At 32.2% G+C, this 24,488-nt stretch overlaps 1 protein-coding gene and 1 long non-coding RNA gene across 2 annotated transcripts; both read right to left on the minus strand.

Annotated features, from left to right (window-relative positions):
- Positions 1–7,708: 7,708 nt before the first annotated feature.
- On the minus strand, positions 7,709–11,387 carry LOC131151714 (uncharacterized). Its single transcript, XR_009135751.1, has 2 exons — positions 10,911–11,387; positions 7,709–8,041 (listed from the first exon to the last, which is right to left on the minus strand). It is a non-coding gene; the product is annotated as an uncharacterized LOC131151714 (long non-coding RNA).
- Positions 11,388–14,164: 2,777 nt separating this feature from the next.
- Positions 14,165–18,670, minus strand: LOC131151715 (patatin-like protein 2). The gene is made up of 7 exons (XM_058103094.1): positions 18,593–18,670; positions 17,952–18,061; positions 17,423–17,851; positions 16,800–16,958; positions 16,142–16,447; positions 15,756–15,931; positions 14,165–14,564 (listed from the first exon to the last, which is right to left on the minus strand). Exons 1-7 carry the CDS (start codon positions 18,600–18,602, stop codon positions 14,495–14,497), a joined length of 1,260 nt encoding a protein of 419 aa, XP_057959077.1. The 5' UTR covers positions 18,603–18,670; the 3' UTR covers positions 14,165–14,494.
- Between the last annotated feature and the right edge of the window lie 5,818 nt (positions 18,671–24,488).

Genomic DNA, 24,488 nt, shown 5'->3' on the forward strand with positions numbered 1-24,488 from the left:
TTTCTTATCCAATTAAATCTCGCAGAATCTTCCTGCAAGATTTGCCAGACACACACACACACATATATATATAATTAAAAATGCATTAAACCCAATTAAAGAAAAAAAATATTTTTTACTTTCTAAAAAAAAAAGACAAGTATTTCTAGAAATAAACTCTATTTAATAAAAAAAAATGTAAACAAAAATATTATTACCTTCTAATAAAAGAAGTCGCTTTCATTTAATTGTCAATTTTTTGTCTTAATTATTTTTGATTTTCTATTTGGGATTTGTACATTTCAACTATTAATATGTTAATTTTATTGTCATTGTCATTTTGTAGCAGTTAAATTTTGAAAATAACTAAAATACAAAATAATTATAATTAAAATCCATTTTAAATGAAAGTTGAGTTTTTAAAAGTTGAATTAATTAAAATCCATTTTAGTCATATTTTTTCCCAAATAAAGTATTATTTAATATTTTATTTTAATTTAATAATAAAACGGGAAAAAACTCAACTTTTGAAAAATTTATTTGAATTCAGCAAGATTAGACCTAAAAAACTCCATTTTATTCAAAAAAATGAGTGCAAAAAATTTATAAATGTTAAATAAAATGCAAGCTATCCTATCCAATGAATGCTTAGTTGAGAATCTCATATATATATATATATCTAGCTAAGATCTAATTTGTACCTTTTTTCACATTTTTTTTTTAATTTTAGTCATATTTTTTAATAGCTATTTGATTAAAAAAAGCATCAATTTAATTAGGCTTTTAATTTATTTTAGTTTTCAAAATACTAACAAAAAAATTTGCTAATTTTTATTTTTTTTCTTCTTATTTCTAATTTTTCAGTTCTTGTTCCTAGTTTTTAGTTTCATAATTTTTTACAATAATACCAAACAAATTGAAGATTTTTCATTGTTATAACAATATTTTAATATGTAAAATTGGTTTCTGGAAATTAATTTATTCATTTTATATAGAAATTTTAATGGAAATTAAAATAAAACGACCATGTGAATTTAAAAATATAATTCAAATAAACATATTTGCAAAATTTTAAAAATAATAAAAAATAATTTTTTTACTATTTTTCAATTGTCTGCAAGGTTATTTTTTGCAGCAGTTAAATTTTGAAAATAACTGCAACACAAAATAATTATAATTAATATATATTTTTAGTATAATATATTATGATTTTTATTATCTTAACCATGTTTCCTAATTTTTATTTAGTCCAAATTAAAGACAAAAACTAACATACATTCAATTATGTGTTTTTGTTTACTAGTTAGGGATACATGTGTTGTCCATGGAGTAGATTTTATGCATTGGAAACAATAATGCATAGATTATAGCAATAATTTATTATCTATAGTTAATTAACTTTTTTTAGTATGAAAGATCATAATATTTACAAATTAATGGATTTCAAAATTAACTTGATATTTATAGACATTTTAAAAAATATTTAGAAGATATTGATAGATATTTAATTAAATAATATATATAAGAATGAATGTTGTGCACAATTGCCTACGCAGCTACGCGTATAGTAAAAAAAAAATATTTTTTATCATTTTTAAAATTCTTTAAAATTTGCAAATATGTTTATTTGAATTATATTTTAAATTCACATGGTTGTTTTATTTTAATTTCCATTAAAATTTCTATATAAAAAATTATATTGTTTGTATTTGTGTCTTTTAATATTTGTATTTTTTATATTTTTGGTTTGATTTGAGAGGATTTGACATTTCTTTTTATAATGCTTACTTTTACATCATACAAATTTTCTACATATTTATTTAATCTTGCAGATGGTCGTGATGAAGCATTCTCTCTTTTGTAGAGGATTGGAGGAAACTTTATACTGCATTTATTTTATGATTTTTTAAAAATGTTTTGAGCATAAAATATCCTTTTTTTTTCTTAAGTTTTAAATGATAACTAATTATGGAGAGCACATGGTAGCCTTGTGCTTGACTTTTGACTTTAATCCTTTACCCTGGATGTGTTCAGTTTTATTTTGTTTTCTTTTTTTGTTTGTTTGCAATAATTAATTCAAATTTATCAATCATAATCACATAGCTCATCTTCCATGGAATTTTTTAAGAAAGGATGATTAAATGGCAACAGTATGCGAGGCTAGTTTTTTAGTTGCTAGAATGGCGGTTCTTGTTAGAAAATTATTCAAAAAAAACAACTCAATACTAAAAAAAAAACAATTTGAAGGAGACTCAAATGTCAAATTTTAAAGAAATTGGGTTTAACATTGTCAATATGTATCCATGATTCAATGAAGACAATTATAACTCCAAGTGCTTTGAGAAAACATAACACAATTTATGAGATAATTTAGGATTGAATTAGAAGTTAAAATAATTCGAGTAACATTTATTAGAACTTTTAGTCCTCTACAATTGGATTTTTTTTCGTAATGAAATTCAAATTGGAAATTAATGACAATGAAATTAACATATTAATAGTTGAACTGTACAAATCCCAAATAGAAAATCAAAAATAGTTAAGACAAAAAATTAACAATTAAATGAAAGCAAATTCTTTTATTAGAAGGTAATGCTATTTTTGTTTACATTTTTTTTATTAAATAGAGTTTATTTCTAAAAATTCTTGTCTTTTTTTTAGAAGGTAAAAAATATTTTGTTTCTTTAATTGGGTTTAATGCATTTTTAATTATATATATATCTGAAAAATCTCGCAAGAAGATCCTGTGAGATTTAATTGGATAAGAAAGTTAAAGGGGAAACGTTGAAGTAAATTTCTTTCAAAATGAAGTATTATTTAATATTTTATTTTAATTTAATAATAAAACGGGAAAAAACTCTCACACCATCTCTCTCCTCTCTCTCTCTCTCTCTCTCTCTCTCTATCTATATCTCTATATATAGCTAACTTTCTACTAATAAGAACTACACAAGATGTTGATATATTGTTTAGGAGTGTTTGAGAGGGAGAGGAAGAGAGAGAGAGAGAGAGACGGAGAGAAGGTTTTGCATATGCAAGGCTCGAGAATGGATTCTGAACTTATAAAATTTGATTTTGCATCATATATTTTTTGGGGTTGTTCATTTAGTACCCATTAAGATGCCGAAGAGGTGAGATGCACACTTGAAGTACATATATATAGAAACATATTTTGAGAAGAAGTGAACAAAACCCCTGATGATATATTGTTTAGGAGTGTTTGAGAGGGAGAGGAAGAGAGAGAGAGAGAGAGAGAGAGATGGAGAGAAGGTTTTGCATATGCAAGGCTCGAGAATGGATTCCGAACTTATAAAATTTGATTTTGCATCATATATTTTTTGGGGATGTTCATTTAGTACCCATTAAGATGCCGAAGAGGTCAGATGCACACTTGAAGCATATATATATATATATATATATAGAAACATGCATTGAGAAGAAGTGAACAAAACCCCTGCAGGCTGCTGAGGCTCTTGCTGGGAAAAAGGAAGGATATAATTAATTTAGAGCTTGGTAGATAGCTTAGTGGTCCATGCACATTACATGCGTACATATATAGATGAATTTTGTTTTTTTACCATTTCAGTGGTTTGGTTCTCAGGGCTTCTATTTTCACTTGCAGAAAAAATGAGAATTACAGTTTACTACAAGCACAGGCATCTGATTTTGGAGTCTGAAATTAACCAAAAGCAAATATATAGCTGAGATTGGTAAATGCAGAGTGCAGAGTGAGCAACGACTTGTCATTGTAGAAGTTTGGGCCATTCCCTTTTACACTCCCAATCCTTCTCCCTCCATACCATTTAATTTCGTGTTGCCAGAGCACATCACTTTTTCTAATCAGTTTTTTTTTTTTTAAAGGGTCCATTTGGATCAAAGATTTTATTTTAAAAAATATTTAAAAAAATAAAAAGAAAACTCATTTTCCATTATATTTCCCTTCTATATGAAATACAATTAAAAATAAAAGTTTATTTTAATATAATTAAAAAATTTTTAAAAAATTTGTCCTTGAATTTGATATATTTTTCATTTTCTTTCTCATTTGTATTGACCACCAAAGATGAAAATATGAATTCCTTGATATTTTCCTTTCATTTTCCAAATATTTTTCAAGTCCCAAACGGGCCTAAATGATGGGGAACATGGGATGGTCTGAGTCCTTCACACCCTTACCTTCTTGTCAAATGTAGGATGAAGTAGCTAACATTGGCTAATCTAGAGATGACCCAATGGCAATAAAAAATCGACTAGGACCTCTTTCAGTCCCTCGACCGCCCTTACCATTGAGCCACACCCTCACGAGCATGACACTCACTTCTTCTTCTTTTTTAAAAAAATTATTTTGATAAGTTTGTTTTATGGGCTGGTATTCGAGCGTAGAATGTTCGAATTAAGCCCTCATTCGAAACGTCTTAAAAAATAAGTACTTTTTTTTTCTTTTCAAAAAAGTACTTATGAGTACTTGTGTCAATTAATAGTGTTTCGTTTACATTTAAATAAGCATTTATTTATACTTTTTACCCAATTTTTTTTTAGGAAAATAGGTATTTTCTAAAAAATACTTATCTAACAAATAGCTTATAATATACAACTTCATACTATTCTTAGATAGTATTTTTTTCAACAAAAAAAAAAAAAGTTGCCTTGTTTATCTATTTATTAATGTATAAGAGAAATTGTGTATAAAATGTTGTTTTAATTTCAAAATTACAATTGGGAGTATATTTTTGAATCGTACCCTGAAAAAATTTTAATGAATGGAGACAGTATAAACATACAAAAGAATTAAATGAGATGCATATGAATGGACCACAGTCCTTTTTGTCTTCACTGTTTTATTCCCTGCAGCATTGTATAGTCCTAAGTTATGTAAATGTGAGAAAATGACTGGACGAGAGGAACATTATTATGTGGGATATATATTTTTTTAGGAGTTATTACAGATAATAATAATAATAATAATAATAATAATAATAATAATAATGTTTTGTCATAATGCAGTTTAGTTGCGGTGGCGAATGAGTGATTGAAATAGATGTATGTTCAATTCTCAAATCAGTATGGTTCATTCAGTTAATCGAAAAATTTTGAATAAAAAATATTGTTAATCGAATCAAGCCGAAATTCTATATTAACTAAATTTAAAATAAACCAAATTGAATTCTAGTTAAGTCGGTTAATTGATTTTAACTGATTTAATATTTATATATATATATATATATATATATGTATATATATAAAATAAGGAAAAAGGCACTTACTTACCTTTGATTTGGCAAAAAAATAAAGATCTCTTCTGAAAGTCAATATATTAAACTCAAAAGTCAATCTGAAAGCCAAAATTTGATGAAAATGAAGATCAAACCAAACCTGATTCAAACTGTCGAATTTTTCGTTAATTGATTTTAGATTCAAGATTAGTGAAGGCATAAACAAAAATGTTCGACCATAGTCTTGTTTGTTTAATAATAATAAATCTAACCATCTCGAAATTTCATTTGAGAAAAATACATAACGTGGTGAGACTTATGCTCGAGTTGGGGCCCACTCACAGCAGAGATTAATTTCAGGATAATTAGTAGTTTGATTTGATTTAATCGTCTATTTAGGGTCCAACAGAATGTGATGCGCTCTTGAATTAATGAGTCCCCTAAGAAGGCCAGGCCTTTTTTAATTTTTGGTATTCTACTCGCTGAGTGATCGGAAAGTACCAAGGCCCGGCCCAACAACTATTAAGAATTCATATAGAACCAAAGTAACTATTTAAATTATTGGGGTGTGATAATGATGTTTATTATTATTTTTTAAATAATTTTAAAATATTTTGAACCTTTAAGAAAATTGAAAATATTAAGTCTTGTTTGTTTAATAATAATAAATCTAACCATCTCGAAATTATCATTTTGAGCAAATACATAACGTGGTGAGACTTCAAATGCTCTGGGGCCCACTCACAGCAATGTGTCTCTCGAGACGTAATTTCATATAATTATTAGTTGTTGTTGATAATCGTCTATTTTAAGCCCAACAAATGTGCTGCCGGCTCTGGAAATTAATGAGTCCTAAGAGGCCAGGCCCTTTTTATTTTGGTATTCTACTCGCGAGTGATCGGAAAGTACCAAGGCCAGGCCCAACACACTAGTAAGATTCATATAGAACCTAAAGTAATATTTAAATTATTGAGGGTCAGTGTGAAAAATGATGTTTTTATTATTATTTTTTAAATAATTTTTAAAAATTAATTATTTTAAATATTATTTAAGAAAATTGAAAAATATTTTTAATTCTTGTTTGTTTAATAATAATAAATCTAACCATCTCGAAATTATCATTTTGAGAAAATACATAACGTGGTGAGACTTATGCTCGAGTTGGGGCCCACTCACAGCATGTGTCTCTCGAGACGATAATTTCAGGATAATTAGTAGTTGTTGTTTTGATTTAATCGTCTATTTTAGGGTCGGCCCAACAGAATGTGATGGGCTCTGGAAATTAATGAGTCCTAAGAAGGCCAGGCCCTTTTTATTTTTGGTATTCTACTCGCTGAGTGATCGGAAAGTACCAAGGCCAGGCCCAACACGCTAGTAAGATTCATATAGAACCTAAAGTAATATTTAAATTATTGAGGGTCAGTGTGAAAAATGATGTTTTTATTATTATTTTTTAAATAATTTTTAAAAATTAATTATTTTAAATATTATTTAAGAAAATTGAAAAATATTTTTAATTTTTTTAAACTTCTCAATATAAGTATTCGAGAAATATAAAATGAGATGGTTTTTGTTTTGTTATTCCTCAAAATACTAATAAATATAAATTTTTTTTCAAAATAAAACATATTATAATATTATAATATTGTTATGTATACTTCTTTGTATAATATTTCTAATTTAGGATGTTTTAAATCTATAAGTATGGTTCATCCCAGTTTTACACAAGTTTAGCAATACACTAATTTCTCATTTGGTTTACAAAATAGATTTGAATTAGAAAAATTAAGATTTGAGATGGAAATGGAATCATTAAGATTCAAATAATTCATTATTCCAAAAATGCCCCATGATGCAAATTTTTTTTTTTTATTAGATAATTTTGTAAAATTTTAGATATATTACTTAATTTAACCTTATCTTTTATTAATAAAAATTACATTTTGGATCATGGTATTTTTTATTAATAATAATAATAATAATAATAATAATAATAATATCGTTGATGTATTAATTAGTTATATATTGTTGTTGATTCTAATTAATAATATATAAATTATTATTGTTGTGGTTGCTATTGTAATAATTATTATTATTGTTATAAGTGGTGTTGAGATGCACGGTCAGCTTTTTTATTTTATTTTATTTTATTTTAATATTTTATTACTTAATTAATAAGGGTTCTAATATCCTTAAAAAATGAAAGTTAGAAATTAAATGTGAGAATTAGTACTTCAGGTGAATGTGATCGTTATACCATTCCTTTTGTAGATTAAATAGGGGAAACTGGATCAGTAGAGTTTGAATATTAATTTAATTCCTCTCTAATCCAAATTTTACAAATCAAATGGGGTTAATAAAATTATTTTTCATTAATTTAATTTTCTTTGTTCCTGTAACTTTTAATGTAATTCTAAGAAATGGGTGAATTGGATATTTTAAAAATTATTAGGTCAAATTACAATAGCGATCAGCATTTCACAACCTAAGGTCTGTCTAATATAATATTAATCTAGTTGACATAAGAATGATTAATATAAGTATCATAGTTCCAGTATTTCACGATTAAACATAAATTAACATTTAAAACACACAAGCAGTAATACCAACGGATAAATATAAGCAGGTAAATACAAAAAAAAAATAAAGAGTATATGGAAAGAGTGACACTTGGTTTTTATCAAAATTCAACAACCGTGCCCACGTCCCTACCTCAAGTTAACCCACTTGAGGATTCACTAAATGCTCATCTAACCAGGTTGAGCGACGCCATTTACAATACTCCTTCTGAGGCGGAGTCTTCTCTACTTACTTACGGGTAAAGCCAAACCTACAACCAACAGGATGCACTACAAAAAAGAAGTTTATTAGTGAATGATCAAAATCGTCACTAATAATCACAAAACCATCACTAATAGTATTAGTGACGGTTTTAAATTAGTCGTCATAACTGCGGATACTAATAATTATTAGTGACGAATTCTAAAAGCGTCACTAATAATTGAATATTAGTGATAGATTATAACCGTTACTAAAATCCTAATATTGTCACTATAAATTCTGTATTGGTTCGGCTCAAAATCGTCACTAATAGTAGAGTAGTAGTGACGAATTTCAAAATCGTCACTAAGAGTAAAATATTAGTGATGAATTTAAAACTGTCACTAATAGTAGAGTATTAGTGACGAATTTCAAAACCGTCACTAATAATATACTATTAGTGATGAATTTAAAAACGCCACTAATACTTGTACTTTAGTGACACTTTTGAAATTCATCACTAATACTTAAAAAATGGACAATTATTAGTGACGATTTTAAAATCGTAACTAATAATTTAAAATTAATAATTTTTTAATCATTAATTCCTATAAAAATCTGTAATTACATTTTCGCATACATAACATTAAACTATAATTACTAAAAAATTCATAAATTATTCAAAATTCCAATTCAAATACAAATACATTATACATTATACAAATTCAATTAAAATACAAAAATTCCATCTAATTAGATAACAAAAAAATGAAAAAAAGTTTAAAATTCAAATTCATATTCAAGTACAAATACATTATACAAATTCAAATTAAAATACAGAAATTCTATTTGTTCAGATAACAAAAAAATAATAATAAAAAACTGCATCCGACTGTAATGCATGTCATCATGCTGATGTTGTGACAGCTACAAACCCTACAAATTAATAATTATATATATATATAAAAAAATTAGTATACGATTTTGGATCATATACGTATGCGTACTATAAGTATCAATGATTTGATAGCAAAATAATCGAACATTCGGATAAAGTTAAAAAAAATGATATAATTTTAAATAACTAAGTTTTCTCAGTTTAGAAAAACTTTTGTAGCATTTCGTTTATAAATAGAACATTTTCCATAGAGATATGCTCCAAACCTAAGTATTTACAATAAACAATTTACAATAATCAAACCATAAATGAATTTTATGAGTGCACAAAAGATTCACATAATAAGTATTAAATAATGTAATGTGTTCATGCATCCCACAAACAAACTATATCAGAATAAAGTTCTATAAAAAAATATAATGTGATGTTCATGGTTTATATGACTTATTTAGGACTCAAAAAAAACTATAATAATCAAATAATGCAAATGAGTCCATGATTGATAGAATTTTCACTTAGCATATGTAAAAGTAAATTTAGAGATGAAGTTCAAAATTCATTTAAACTTAACTCATCCTTTAAAAAATATTTTAACATTCAGCCAACTATAATCATTCTCACAAATATGGTATATGACTTTGATTATTTTGAAAAAAAATTAACAAATTTTCGATAGCATGCCGTCTATAAATAGAACATTTCCCAAACCTACAAGTCACAAAAGCATGCAATTCACAAAATGTTTGCATTATACAGATGCTTAATGTGCTCAAGACAACCTTAAGACTCAAAAATAAAGATAATAATATGCATGAAAGTCTATAGGATTACGTTTTCCAAAATTATAGAAGTTATAGAAAAATTTTGACAGTATTTCGTTTGTAAATAGGACACTTTCCATAAAGATATGCTCCAAACATGATTTTTTTTACAATAAACAGTTCACAATAATCCAAATAGTAATGAATTTTATAAGTGCACAAGAGTTTCATATTAGCAAACAATGAAAAAAACACATAGCATATAACTAAGAATGCTGCATAGCCTAATGAGAAGAAGAGTATCCATAAACAACTCTTGAACCAAATAGAAAAGCAAATTTGAGAGCCAACGAAGGAAAGATAAGAGGAAAAATTAGTTATGTGTTAGGTCAAGTGGACAGTGTGAATGTCTCTTCTAGGTATGATGATAGGAAAAAAGGAAAAAATTGAAAGGCTTGCAAAAGATGAATTCATCCATTAATTATAAGGTTAAGAAGGATAGGGGGAATAGGGATGTTAGGCTATGTTAGGCTAGTCTCTGATAATTGTCCTCTTATTTTGGATTCTTCTATGATATTTGTTTTTCTTGTCCTTTATATACAAATCTTGGAATAATTGTTTATGTGAGGGGTGGGAGAGCTTTAGATTTATGAAAAGATTGACATAATTAAAGTCGGCCTTGAAAAGATGGAATAGGGATTTCTTTGGTGATGTGTACATTTAAAAGTTTAATACTCTAAGGGAGACTTTAGGATATTGATTATGCAAAAGACTAGGGTAAACATCTCAAAGGATTTAGTTAGCAGAGATTTAATTAATAGCCTTGAATTTTAAGTTAAGAAAGTTCTTCTAAATAAAGCTTTTGAGGGTCCAACCCCTGTTTGATTGCCATAAAACCTCAAATCTGGATTTTAAAATACTCATTTCATAATTTAGTTGAGCTATAATTTTCCAGGAAGTGAAAACAATAAGTACCACCAGATTCAGATTCTTTTTCCCTTTACCCTTTTTACTTTTATCTCACTCCCTATCAATCTCGGGAAACAAACAGATTAAATTCGGAGGGTTGGTTAGCTTCCACAACAATCCAACCCTAGGTCAGACCAAAGCAATCCGTTTTAAACAAACACTAAAATTTTAGGAAAAAAAAAAAACTTAAACAACACCAATCCATTGGTGAATTGAAGCGATACAACACAATCACAAAGAAAAAATGGAAGTAATTTGACTGGTTTTTTAATTTCAGAAACTGTTCCAGAAAAACAAAAAAGTGCAGAGAGACATAGAGAGCTCACTTACCAACGGGCTTGGAAGCCGATGACACAATCAGAGGAGAGTTCCGGGGTGGGTTGGCCTGGGCTGGGCGCATATGCAAATTCTTATTTCAGTGTTTTTTGCTTTGTTTTCAGTGTTTTTTGTTTTCTGGATGGGTCTATGTGATGGAGGAGATATGGGGTCTACGCGCAAGTAGTGAGCTGGAGGAGGAAGGGAAAGAGACTTCCTCTCTTCCCCTAATCTCCTTTTTTCTTATATATATTCCAAATATTCCCACCAAAAAAATGAGATACTTAACCATGGAAATGGTCGAGCTCAGAGGGCGGCGGCGACGGGGGGAGGCGCTGTGGGCGGCGGCGACGGGTGGAGATGCTGTGGGCAGCGGCGACGGCTTGAGGAGCGAGGAAGGAGGGGTAGGAGTGAGGAGGGAGGGGCAGGAAGGGAGAGGGTGAAAGGAAATTTGGGGATTTCAGATTTTGAGGGGGGATTGGCAAGAGATGTGGATTAATTTGGAAGGGGTTTTAGATTTTAAGCATATTTTTAAAATCGCCACTAATACCTTATTATTAGTAATGGATCTCTCAATTCGTTTCTAATACCCTTAACTATTTTTTTTTAATATTTTTTAAATAAAAATACTAATAGTAATGGTTTCAAAATCGTCACTAATACCCTATTATTAGTTACGAATCTCTCAATCCGTTACTAATACCCTTAACTAATTTTATTTTCAAATTTATTAAATAAAAATACTATTAGTGACGGTTTCAAAATCGTCACTAATACCCTTAACTAATTTTTTTTATATTTTTTAAATAAAAACACTATTATTGACGATTTCACAACCATCACTAATACCTTATTATTAGTGACAGATCTCTCAATCCGTTACTAATACCCTCTTAACTAATTTTTTTTTTATATTTTTTAAATAAAAACACTATTACTGATAGTTTCAAAACCATCAGTAATACCCTATTATTAGTGACAGATTTCTCAATCCGTCACTAATACCCTTAACAAATTTTTTTTATATATTTTTTAAATAAAAATACTATTAGTGACAGTTTTAAAACCGTCACTAATACTCTATTATTAGTGACGGATCTCCCAATCGGTCACTAATACTTTTAACTAAATTTTTTTAAATAAAAACATTATTAGTGACAGTTTCAAAACCGTCACTAATACCCTATTATTAGTGACAAATCTTCTAATCTGTTACTAATACCCTTAACTAATTTTTTTTATTTATTCATAAATATTAATAGTGATGGTTAGTTAATTGTCACTAATAAGTGACTTTTAGTGACGAATTAAATTCGTCACTAATATCCTAGAATCATCGCTAATATTTTCTCGAAAAAATTTTCGTGCGAAAATTGTTTACCGCACAGTTTTTAGTGATAAAAGTATTAGTGACTGTTTTAAAACTGTCACTAATAGTGTTGTATTAGTAACGGTTGCTAAATCGTCACTAATGCTTTCACTATTAGTGACGATTCTTAAAAATTGTCACTAATACCAACTTTTAGTGACGAAATTGAATTCGTCACTAATACTTTTGTCACTAAAAACCAATTTTTTGTAATGAGTGTACAAGCTGAAGAAAGTACTGGCTTGAAGTAGGCACCTCGTGCGTAGAACATGAGGATTGATAACTACTTCCAGAAGAATGGATTTGAGAAGTGTCCCTATGAGCATGCGTTATACATGAAGATGGAGACGGACGGAAGCATGCTGATTGCGTACCTATATGTTGATGATCTGATCTTCATCGGCAACAATCTAGAGATGTTTGTCGCTTTTAGGAGGAGTATGGTCAAAGAATTCAAAATGATGGATATTGGTCAGATGGCTCATTTTCTTGGCATAGAAGTCGTGCAAAGTAGGAAAGAAATCTTCATCTCTCAGAGCCACTATGCAAAAGAAGTACTGAAAAAGTTTGGGATGGACAAATGCAACCCTATGACAACTCGAGTTGAAACGGGATTGGAATTGAGAAAGAATGAGCAAGGAGATGTTGACCCCACATATTTCAAGAGTCTGGTTGGAAGCTTGAGGTATTTGACGTGCACTAGACCAAACATACTCTATGGAGTTGGACTTGTCAACAGGTACATGGAGACTCCTGACCAGTCTCACCTGAATGCAGTGAAAAGGATACCATGCTATGTTAAGGGTACCATCACCGATGGTATATTTTATTTATCAAAAGGTAATTGCAAACTTATTAGCTATTCAGGTAGCGATTGGGGAAGAGATCTTGATGAAAGAAAAAGTACGACTGAATTCACATTCTTCATGGGAGATACAACGTTTACATGGTCATCGAAAAAGCAACCCATTGTAATGTTGTCATCATGTCAAGTTGAGTATGTTGTTGTTAGATCAGCTGTTTGTCATAGTATATGGTTTAAAAATGTACTGAAGTATCTGAAATTTCTTCAAGATAACCCAACAGAAGTCTACATCGACAATCGATCAGCGATTGCACTTGCAAAGAATCCAATATACCATGAAAGAAGCAAGCATATTGATACTCGGTATCATTTTATCAAGGAGCATGTCAAGAATAAAGAAGTGGAGTTGATATCTTGCAGGATGTATGATCAGATTGTTGACATTTTCACGAAACCACTCAGGCATGATATTTCTGTAAGACTGATGACAATACTCAGAATGACAAAGTTAGGAGAGTCAAGTTTAAGGAGGGATGTTGAATAGTAAACTTAAAAGTGAGATGGTGGCAACAAAATTTGATGGCGGCAGCTTCATCAACCGACAGCCCACTTCTGTTGACATTGAAGATCGGCGGCCACCAACCTCACCAACCAGTCCACCATCGTTGATTATTTTGATTTAGAATTTGCTATAAATAGATGTGTGTGTGTGTGTGTAATGAAGTGTGGTAGAGTGAAGGTGAATAACCAATGAGCGAGAGTTAATTTTGAGATTTTTCATCTATAATATTTTTTCAGATTGAAATAGATTGTTTTGTATTCGTGTGCAATTCTCACTGAGTTTCTATCACAGCCAGTGATTGAGTGAGTCCCCTCCACCCATCAAAATGCAATTAATGAAATTCTTCTCAGTCCAACTTTGAAAGAAAAAGATAGGACCTAGACCACTGCAGAAGACAAAAGATGCAGCTGATCATCACATAGTTACATACACAATAATCAACACTAATGATCTCAAGTGCACATGCAATACATTTCATCTCTTTATATATATATATGTGCATGTTTATGCATTCGAGAGAATAGAAGGCTATATATCTTGAAATATATAAAATTTATTACTACCCCTGTTTCAATACATATACATATTTCTTATAATTTTCTTAGAGAACAGGAGAAACATCTCATGATACATACAAATTAGCCCAACCAAAGTGTACGTACTCTTGCATGCATGGGATAGCTTTATTCTTACTAAACGTACAATAAAAGAGAGACTATATATATATATATATATATATATATATGATAGATCTCTCGTTATTTCCGTAGACAGAAAGAGTAGAGTAGCACAGTAGGTAGCCTGCAGCCAGGTAGCTACGTACATTATTATCCATGTTGAGTTATTTGTAATCTCTAGCTGTATTAGGCAGTAGTGGCACTCCTACTACCAAGTTGCCTGGCCTTCTTCTCACTAGACAATTTGCCCGCCAACCTGCACTCACCCAAATTGATGATCCATCACCATGCATGCATGTACACAAAAATTAATCAACAGTTATATATATATATATACAAATTGATGATCCATCACCATGCATGCATGTACACAAAAATTAATCAACAGTTATATATATATATATATATATATATATATATATATATTCTTCTTAATTAATTATTCACCCTCTTGAAAGCTTAATATGTTTCTTAATTAAGTATTTGCACATTAAATATGCATTTTATTCTTTTACATCAATAATTATAATGGATATCGATCCTTTTTAAAAAAATATTTGTTAATTTTTTTTTTCAAATTGACACACGCGCGCGCGCACACACACACATACACACACACACACACACACACACATATATATATATATATATATATATATATATATATATATATATATATATGGAAGGTTTCACATACTTAGCTCTTTTTTCTAAGGCTTAGTTTGTTCCCTGTAATATTTTTAAAATACTTTTTAAAAATAAATTAGTGAAAAGGAAGTTATTTATATTGTTTTGGAAATGTTTGTGAAAAAGAAACTATTAGAAAGAAAAAGGTGACTTTGAGTATTTGATAGAAAAGTTGTAACATACCTAAACATTTTTAAAATGACTAAAGTAAATATGTACTTCTAGGAAATCTAATTAATGCTTTGATAGTTTTGTCACATTTGAAAAAATTAAGGACAAAAATTAAATAAACATTTTTTCGAAGAAAAAGTTAACATTTAATTAGTTTTAAAAAGTTTCAAATCTATAATTTTTTTTAAAAAAAGTTAAAATTATTAAAAGTTAGAAAAACTAATTATCAAACATGTTAGACTCAACTTTTACTTTTAAAAATCAGAAGTTTTTTTTTTTTTTAATAATCTGGGGACTCTAGTCACCATCGCGCCACTTTGGACACTATGATGCGGCACCAAACTCACCCTAAATAACAATGGAGTTTGATTTGACTAATCCACCGAATTACAATACTCTCCATATCCTTAATATCACTTAAAATGAAATTAGATTCAAATCCCTAACTAACAATAGACACTATTTGTTTGCGGGTTTATATATGTATGCATATATAAGATGGGATAATCAAATTAATTAATTAATCATGTAAAATATGTGTGTTAGTGTGTATTAGTAAGTCTAATTAATTAATTAAGTAATTAATTACTGGATGAGTGCTTGTTCATTTGTGCCTCCTCCTTGAACAGGCTCCATGCGACCATTGTCGAGATTAATAGCAGACACAGCCTTCCCCAAGAGCCTCTCCCCAATGCTTTTCAGATTCTCAAGATTTCCTGTACTTGCGTCGTCAATTACAACTTCATCATACCCCAACGTGTCATCCTGCAATCCACCACATTAATTCATTTTCATTACTTAAAATACATATCAATCTAATCATATTTTGTAATTGTCATCTGATTCAAGGAGACAAAATTTATCAGCATTCATTTAATCAAGTTTTAAACATGTTTTACTTCTAAAAGTATATATTAACATACCAAACAAGTTTCCCATCTTTGATTTTTGGCTTTTGTTTTCATAATTGCGTACCTCAATTCGAAGATAGTTGGGGTTTTGAGCGGATCGAAAAGGAAAGAACATGGACAAATAGATGTCGACCATATCAGTGGATCCAAAGCTGAGCACATCAAGCAAAGGGACAGTACCGTGAGGACCTTGAACCCATTTCATCAATCCCCAACTTTGGGGATCACCCACCTCTAGCTTCTCTGTGGTTTTTGAGGATCCAGTTCCCAGTGATAGTATGAGGAGCTTCTTGTTATACACGATTTGCTTCATGGCCTCCTCCTTCCCTGGAGCTAGCTTCCCTAGGGCTTGTCTTACTGCAAGCAGGGTCTACAAATACACAAGTATGCAAATCGACTCCAAGAATTTAGAAGAAATGAAACTTGGATCTAGTTGTGTTGTGTATAGAATAATTGATGATCAATGCATCATTCTCAAAAATAGAACAATTTGTGTTTGAAAGTACAAATTTTAGGTTTTGAATTTGAATTTATATACATTCAAACAAAACTATCACTACAAAAAAACTTGAAGATTAGTGATTGATCAAGATATTAATAGTTGTCAAAAAATAAAGGTGTAAGTGAGTTAATTAATTTGCTACTCGGACCAGTCAACTTACTTGAGTTGCTCAACGGGTTATAAAATAAATAAATAATTAATTAATTAATTAAAAACTTACTGGATTGGTGGCAGCAGCACCACCGTCAACCAGGTTATACTTCTTGGTCCCTTTGGTAGTTTCAGCTTCAAAATAATAGGGTGGAAAATAGTATGGCGCTGCACTTGTTGCTATGCACACATCTGATACTGGTGCATCCCACGACTCATCTTCTTTTGCCTGCATCCACAAATGCACATATAATGTTTTTTTTTTTTTTTAAATTATCAGCCTCGAAAACATTTGAACAATCGGCCAATCTACCAAAATAATGAACCCACCATTCTATCATTCTCCACTTTAATACTAAAGTTTTATCTCAAATAAAAAGCCATTCCCAAAACTCAAATCCCGTTATTTTTTCTTTTTTTGATGACCCCAAGACTCCAACCATTATCATACCACTTTGAATACTATGAGGCACCAAATCCGGAAGTAAAGCTATCCATTCATTGGCACGCCCTGATAATTCACTGACGTAATGTTTCAAGAAGGACTCGAACCTATTATTTTAACTAAGAGAGTCTTGTGTTTTGCACATGAATCGGGAGCATATAAACATATAATATTGATGCATGCAAATAAAGGTTGTATGGTTTGTATGTATGCATGCATGTGCATGGGTAGGTAGGTAAGTAGGGTACCCTGAGGGTGGAGAAGAGGACGGGCTGGAAGAACTGGATATCGAAGGAGGGGATGATGACGTTGGTTAATGTCTCGCTGAGCTTTTTGTCTCCCGTCCGTTCCTTTATTATTTTGTGGAGTTCATCCCCGTTGTATTTGGGACTCAAAAGAGAGATGTCCGATGTGGGGTCATCCTCGTCCTTGTCCCTATTCCTTCCAACTTCTGCTTTCTCAGAAACCTCCATTGATGATTTGTTGCCTGTTTCTGAAGTTGGACCAAAGATTTTCGGAGCCACCTCAAAATAAAATTCAACGATATTTTCGGCCGGAAGCAGAGGTTGTCCGTTCTCGTCTGGCGTCGCCAATAGTCCCGCAATAAGCCCCCCGGTGCTCGTCCCGGCAATGATGTCGAAATAGTCTACTAGCTTCGCATTCGGCCCATCCCTCTTCTGCAATAATTCATGTTACCACTTGATCAAAACCATATTAGTGGAACTATAAGCTTATAACTACTATTCTGTTCTATATAATAAGTAGTGAAGTAATTACTTGAAGTTCGGTTTCAAGGAAGCCAAGAATTACGCCAGGAATGATGCCTCGGACACCTCCGCCATCGATGCTCAAGACTGTGATTACTTCTTGTTCTGCCATTTCATTCTCTGCGCATTATTAATTAATTTTTTTTTATTTGTGCTATTTGCCACGTCAAGGATTCGTGATTATTACATGCTTATATACATAAACTCAATTAAAAGGGAATGGAGGGTATTTCGGATCCACCAAGTAACATATCATGTGCTTAAGTATAATTGTATAAATGATTGGCATTGAAATGGAAGGACCGAAATGCAGGTTTTATATAGAATAGAAAAATCATTCATTGGAGCAAACTGAATGATTTTCTATATCTGTTACACTACAAAATTTTTTTTTAAAAAATGAAAAATTTATGCTCCGACACAGGATTATTAGGGTTAAAAGTTATATAAATTGGCCGGCCCAAGTTCGTTAATTTTTATATACTAATAAAATTTATAGAGATAAAAACAGAAAAAAACAAACAAACAAACAAACAAACAAACATGCAATGAATTAATTAATTTATTAAACGATAAATAAAATTATATATACTACCCACGCATCTGTATTAAAAGAATTGACATCAGCACTAATATAAAGAAGAAGCTTACTGCCAGCCATTGAGGAGATAAAAAAGCAGAGCAATTAATAAGCAGACGCGACTTAGCTCGACCAGTTTATCTCTTGGTGGGGAGATGGTCGATCCATGCTCCTATTTATACTGTGAATTTAGATGTGAGCGGACGCACCAATGCAGGGCACGTCCTCTGTTTCCCCTGTTCTTAGGGCACGTACCCTGGCCCATGAGGCCCTAAGGGGCTCCAGCCTTGGTTTTGCTTTCACAATGGGGGCGGGATGGAGGCAGGGATGCCGTGTTTAAAACATGTTCCTATTGCCTTTGGGAAGAAATTTGTCCTACTCTGTTTCTTCACATGGGGGCATTTGTACACATCCAGAGGCCAGTTCAGCTTCTTGGTTCTTATCCATTCCTCTTCTTTTCTCCTCGTCACTCTTTGGGTGTGACTAAAATTATGGCGGGGGAAGAGTGAATTGGGATCTTATTAAGTTTTAATTTAAGAATTACTTAGTGTAATTAGTACAAATTTGATCGTGACAATAAGTAAAAGACATAAAATTTGACTAACAACAAAGAGACGATTATTTATAGTGGTTCACTCCAAATTCGATACTTTCTTTTCAAATCTTGAGATTTTTTCTAATAGTATATCCCTTCTCGTTATCTTACACACAAATTTCTCAAATGAGATTTTGTTAGAATTCAAATATATGTGGGTATTTATGTGTTGCGTATAATAATTGCAGATTAATTAATTGCAAAATACTTATTTTATTTTCTATTTCGCTGTTTGTTTTTTAATTTATTTAAGATATTTATATAAATTGTAGACACCACAATTTTAATCAGACCTTTCTGAGAAGACTCGGTGTAGAGACCCGAAAGAATCGTATTAATTAAATAATAAAGGGAAGAGAGAGAAAAAGAAATTAAAAGGGAACTAAAACAGAGTCTCATCAACGAACAGGCTACTTGATCTCGTCGACGAGGTGATGTGTCTCGTCGACGAGAAGATATCGAGAAGGCTGCTTTGAGCTTTGAATTTCATCAACGAAGGATAAACATTCGTCGACGAACTCCCTTCTTGACCTCGTTGACGAGGTGACGTGTCTCGTTGATGAAGGTCAATGTATAAATATGTCAAAGTTGAATTTTTCAGCAAAAAATCACGTGCAGTAACTTTCTTTCTCTAGGTTTTTCATCCCCTCCCCCTTCTCTCTAGAATTTCGACTCCGTTGTTTGCCGGATTGACGATCCGAAATCGCCACATCACTCCTGGGAAAATTCTCTTCAAATATGTTAAAGTGGATCATTGGTGAGGTTAATTTGGATTCCATCTCAAATTCAGAGTAAAACCTTTTACTCAATATTTGGCTTTCGTACAGTTGTAGGAAATGTAGTAATCGAAAAAATACTGAATTTCTGTTCTGGAAATGTTGTTTTTAGGGTGTTGAACGGGGAACTCTGCAGGTCTAGGCCTAGATATTGTAGGGGCTTTTTCCAGTAGTCAGGTAAGGGAAATATGCTATGCTAGGGAAGTTAGCAAGTTTGCCAGGAAATTTTATATATATATATATATATATACACATACATACATCAGTTATTATTCAGTTATCCAGAATATGAGTTTTCATTATTTGTGTGGTCTAAGTAGATATTTGCCTGATATAGAATTATGTAGTTTTTCCAGAATATCATGATTTACAATATACACATATATAGATAGATATTTATCAGATAGAAATTATCAGACAAATAGTACAAATATTTTTACAGTCCAGTATTTTACAATAATTACATAATGCCATGTTTTCCAAAACCATAACACTCAGACATTACAGATTATTACAGTCAGATATTACAGTCAGATATATAGTTATCTTATTCAGATACTATAGTATTTACAGATTAGATTTATAGTGTTATGGTTATTTTGGAATCATGATAAAAACAGTAGGGTATATATAAAAATGGTATATACAGTATCAGACTCTAATGAATCAGTTCAGATATCAGTAGAGCACAATACTGTTGATATTTTCATATTAGAGTGCAACCACATATCTCAGGTAGTATGTGGATTTCGTTAAATCGCGTCTGGAGAGTTTGCAGTCTCCTCAGTATTCTGGGTTAAGGAGACCAATTTGACGAGGTAGATACCAGTTTTGTGCCTTAGAGAGTTTGCAGTTTTAAGCCGAACTGAGGATTGATAGTGTGCAGTTGACTTACCTAGTAGGCCAACCAAGATTAAGTCCTACCTACGAGCCGCACAACCCTATCATGAGGGGTTAAATCATGATGTATAGTTTTCTAGGGTAAATATTTCAGCTCTGTATATGTATACAGATTTACAGAACATTAGCAATATAGTATGATACTAGAAGTATGAAAAATATAAAAACTCAGATATTACAGCTATATTTAAAATATGATAAAAGCAAGTTTATATTGTATATTCATTTACCAGCTTTTACAGTTTCAGATATTTTCTTTATAAAATTCAGTCGCCACACACTAGTGATAGCATATTTCCTTTTACTGAGAGTTGTCTCACCCTAGTGATTTAACATTTTTTAGGTGATCCAGTTAGGCGAGCAGATCAGGCTCCCAGATAGAGAGATTTTTTTATTTTTCCCTGTTTGAAGGGTAAGTGTTTACAGGGGATGTTGTTTTTGAATAAATGATACTGGGGATGATGTGTAAATATGTATATATGGTTGGAAACACTGGATTCTGGTATTGTAAATATGGGTGTATGACTTTATGTTTTCCGCTGCATAGGTGTGTCAATTTATGTACAGGGATACCTCAGTGCCCATCTGAGGCTTGAGATGTTATAGTAGATATAATAGGGTATCAGAGTAATTTATATTTTAAAAAAATGGTAGTAAAAATCAAGTCGTTACATTTTAGTATCAGAGACTAGATTGTTAAGTTCTGTAGACTCTAGAGTACAATGGAAAACAATACCAGAATATAGGCATAGAGTTTGTAGAAAGATAGAACAAAGTAATAGTGAATTAATGTTAAGGGAATCAGGATGAGAATTTAGGGTTCTATTCTGCAATTTGGAGATAGAGTTTCGGGATGGTTTCTGTGTTTTTCCTAAGGTGATAATTTCAAGAAAATCATAGCAAACTATCAACGATTTCTATTTTCATATGGTAGGGCCAGACCTTAAATTAGTGATAAGCGGTAAGGGGTATTTTAGTTAGTATTGTATTGTAAGGTTCAGGTTCTCAGAATAATTTGATAATATTATAGGATGGACCCACGAGGTAGTAGCGCTCACGCTAGTGGCAACGATGGAGCAGGGCCTTCTAGAGCAAGAGGCGGGGATTCAGATGCTGTGCTATGCAGTGTTGCTTAGCAGGTCATGGTTGAGATTGTCCGAAGCTCCAGGGAGCAGAGAGGTCCATCTATGACTCAGGGATGTATGATAGAAAAATTTACGAAGATAAAGCCACCAGCATTTTTGGGAGCAGCTGATCTTGCTATTGCGGAGAATTGGGTGCAGGAGATAGAGAAGATTTTAACGGTGCTTCACTGCACCGATGAGCATAGGGTCTTGTATGCCACATATAAGTTGATAGGGGAGGCCGAGAGATGGTGGATGGCCACTAGATTTTTGGAGAAGCAGAGATCAATTCCAGTGCCGATGACCTAGGCCTGATTCAGGGATATATTCTTTGACAGATATTATCCTGCCTTAGTCAGAGAGGCTAGAGTACAGGAGTTTTGAGCTTGTCCCAGGGATTGATGATAGTTCAACAGTACGCGGCGGAATTCATCGAGTTGTCACATTTCTATCCTTATATTGTTCCAAATGAAGCTAAGAAGGTCAGGATGTTTGAGAGGAATTTGAAGCAAGATATTTATAGACACGTGACAGTACTAAGGATACAGGACTTCTCAGAGCTGGTTAACAGGTTCATAATAGCAAAGAAGAGTTTGCCGAGAGAAACTAAGATACAGAGCCAAAAGAAGAGGGCCGCACCCTCGAGTTTTCAGATTGGTTTCAGCCGAGGCCCTTGGAGAGGAGGTAGATCTAGTGGGGGGGGGGGTAGAGGTAGAGGCAGACGACAGAGCACAGTGAGTTTCAGGGTGTGGTGTCTTTTCCCACCTGCCTCAAATGTGGATAGAGGCATCCAGCTGAGTGTCGACTACGAGAGAATGTCTGCTACTGTTGTGGGAGGCCCGACCATATGGCTCAAACATGTCAGGGACCGTTGATTTATGTACCAGCTCCCGTACAGAACCGGGGTGGTCATAAGGTGCCCCGTGGACGCCAACAGAGGAATGTGGCGCCGACGAGGGTCTATGCATTGATGCTAGGAGACATCGAGGCTACTGGAGACATTCTCACTGGTACATTTACCGCATTATTATATAAAGTTGTTGTTTTGTTTGATACAGGTGCCACCTATTCATTTGTATTGTCAGGTTATATTAAATTATCTAGAAATGAGACCCAGTTATTGGATATAGAATTGTCAGCAGCTACACCATCAGGGTCAGTGATGAGGTGTCGAAGAGTACTCAGGGGTTATCCAATAGAAATTCAGGGGAAAGTGTTACCAGCTGACGTGGTCGTATTAGATATGCATGGGTTTGATGTAATACTAGGTATGCATTAGCTGACGGCTAATCATGCCAGTATTGACTACTATCAGAAGGAAGTAATTTTTAGACCCCCTGATGAGTAAGAATTTTGATTTGTTGGTTCACGTGTGCATGCTTCGTCACATTTAGTGTTAGCCATGCAGGCGAGCAAATTGCTCTTAGAAGGATGTCAGGGGTTCATGGCTTTTTTAGAGGAGGTGTCAGAAAATGAATCAAATCTTGACAGTACACCAGTAGTAGGGGAATTTTTATATATTTTTCCAGAAGAGCTACTAGGATTACCTCCCGATCATGAGGTAGATTTTGCTATAGATTTACCTCCAGGGACAGCGTCGATCTCTAAGGTTCCTTACCATATGGCTCCAGCTGAATTGGAAGAATTGAAGGCTCAGTTGTAAGACTTGTTAGATAAGGGATTCATACAACCCAGTGTATCGCCATGCGGAGCTCCAGTGTTATTTGTAAAGAAGAAAGATGGGTCTATGCGGATGTGCATTAACTACAGGGAGATAAATAAGGTAACTATTAAGAACAAATATCCTCTACCCCGTATAGATGATTTGTTTAATCGACTCCAAGGTACATGAGTGTATTCCAAGATTGACCTCAGATCAGGCTATCATCAGGAGGTAAAAGCAGAGGATGTCTCAACGACAACCTTCAGGACTAGGTATGGGCACTATGAATTTCTCATTATGCCATTTGGACTGACGAATGCCCCAGTTGTGTTCATAGACTTGATGAATAGAGTCTTTCACTAGTATTTAGACCAGTTTTTTGTGATTTTTATTGATGATATACTAGTCTACTCGAAGAGTTTTGAGGACCATGAGGCGCATTTGAGACAGGTACTGCAAACGCTCATGGAAAAGAAGTTATATTCTAAGTTTAGTAAATGTGAATTTTGACTAGAAAAAGTGTTGTTTTTGGGTCACGTGATTTCGGGGGATGGTATTTCCGTGGATCCCAGTAAAATTGATGCGGTGGTGAATTGGGCTAGGCCGAAAAGCCTTCAGGAAATCAAAAGTTTCTTGGGACTAGTAGGTTATCATAGTCAATTTATTGAGGGGTTTTCAGCCTTATCAGGACCTCTCACGCGTTTGATTAGGAAAAATTCCAGATTTGCATGGGATGATGAATGCGAGCAAAGTTTTCAAGAATTAAAACAGTGGCTTGTCACTGCACCAGTACTGACGATTCCATCAGGAGGTGATGGTTATGTAATTTACAGTGACGCATCGTTGAAAAGGCTCAACTGTGTATTGATGTAGCATGGTAGGGTAGTAGCGTATGCTTCTAGGTAGTTG

This window comes from Malania oleifera, chromosome 3, assembly GCF_029873635.1.
Source record: "Malania oleifera isolate guangnan ecotype guangnan chromosome 3, ASM2987363v1, whole genome shotgun sequence".
NCBI lineage: Eukaryota > Viridiplantae > Streptophyta > Magnoliopsida > Santalales > Ximeniaceae > Malania > Malania oleifera.

Bases quoted from the DNA above. Each gene is read 5' to 3' on its own strand.
- LOC131151715 (XM_058103094.1), bottom strand. The intron at 17,852-17,951 runs GTAATTACTTCA...GAATTATTGCAG, and splicing joins TCCTTGAAACCGAACTTCAA to AAGAGGGATGGGCCGAATGC. The intron at 16,959-17,422 runs GTACCCTACTTA...TTGTGGATGCAG, and splicing joins TCCTCTTCTCCACCCTCAGG to GCAAAAGAAGATGAGTCGTG.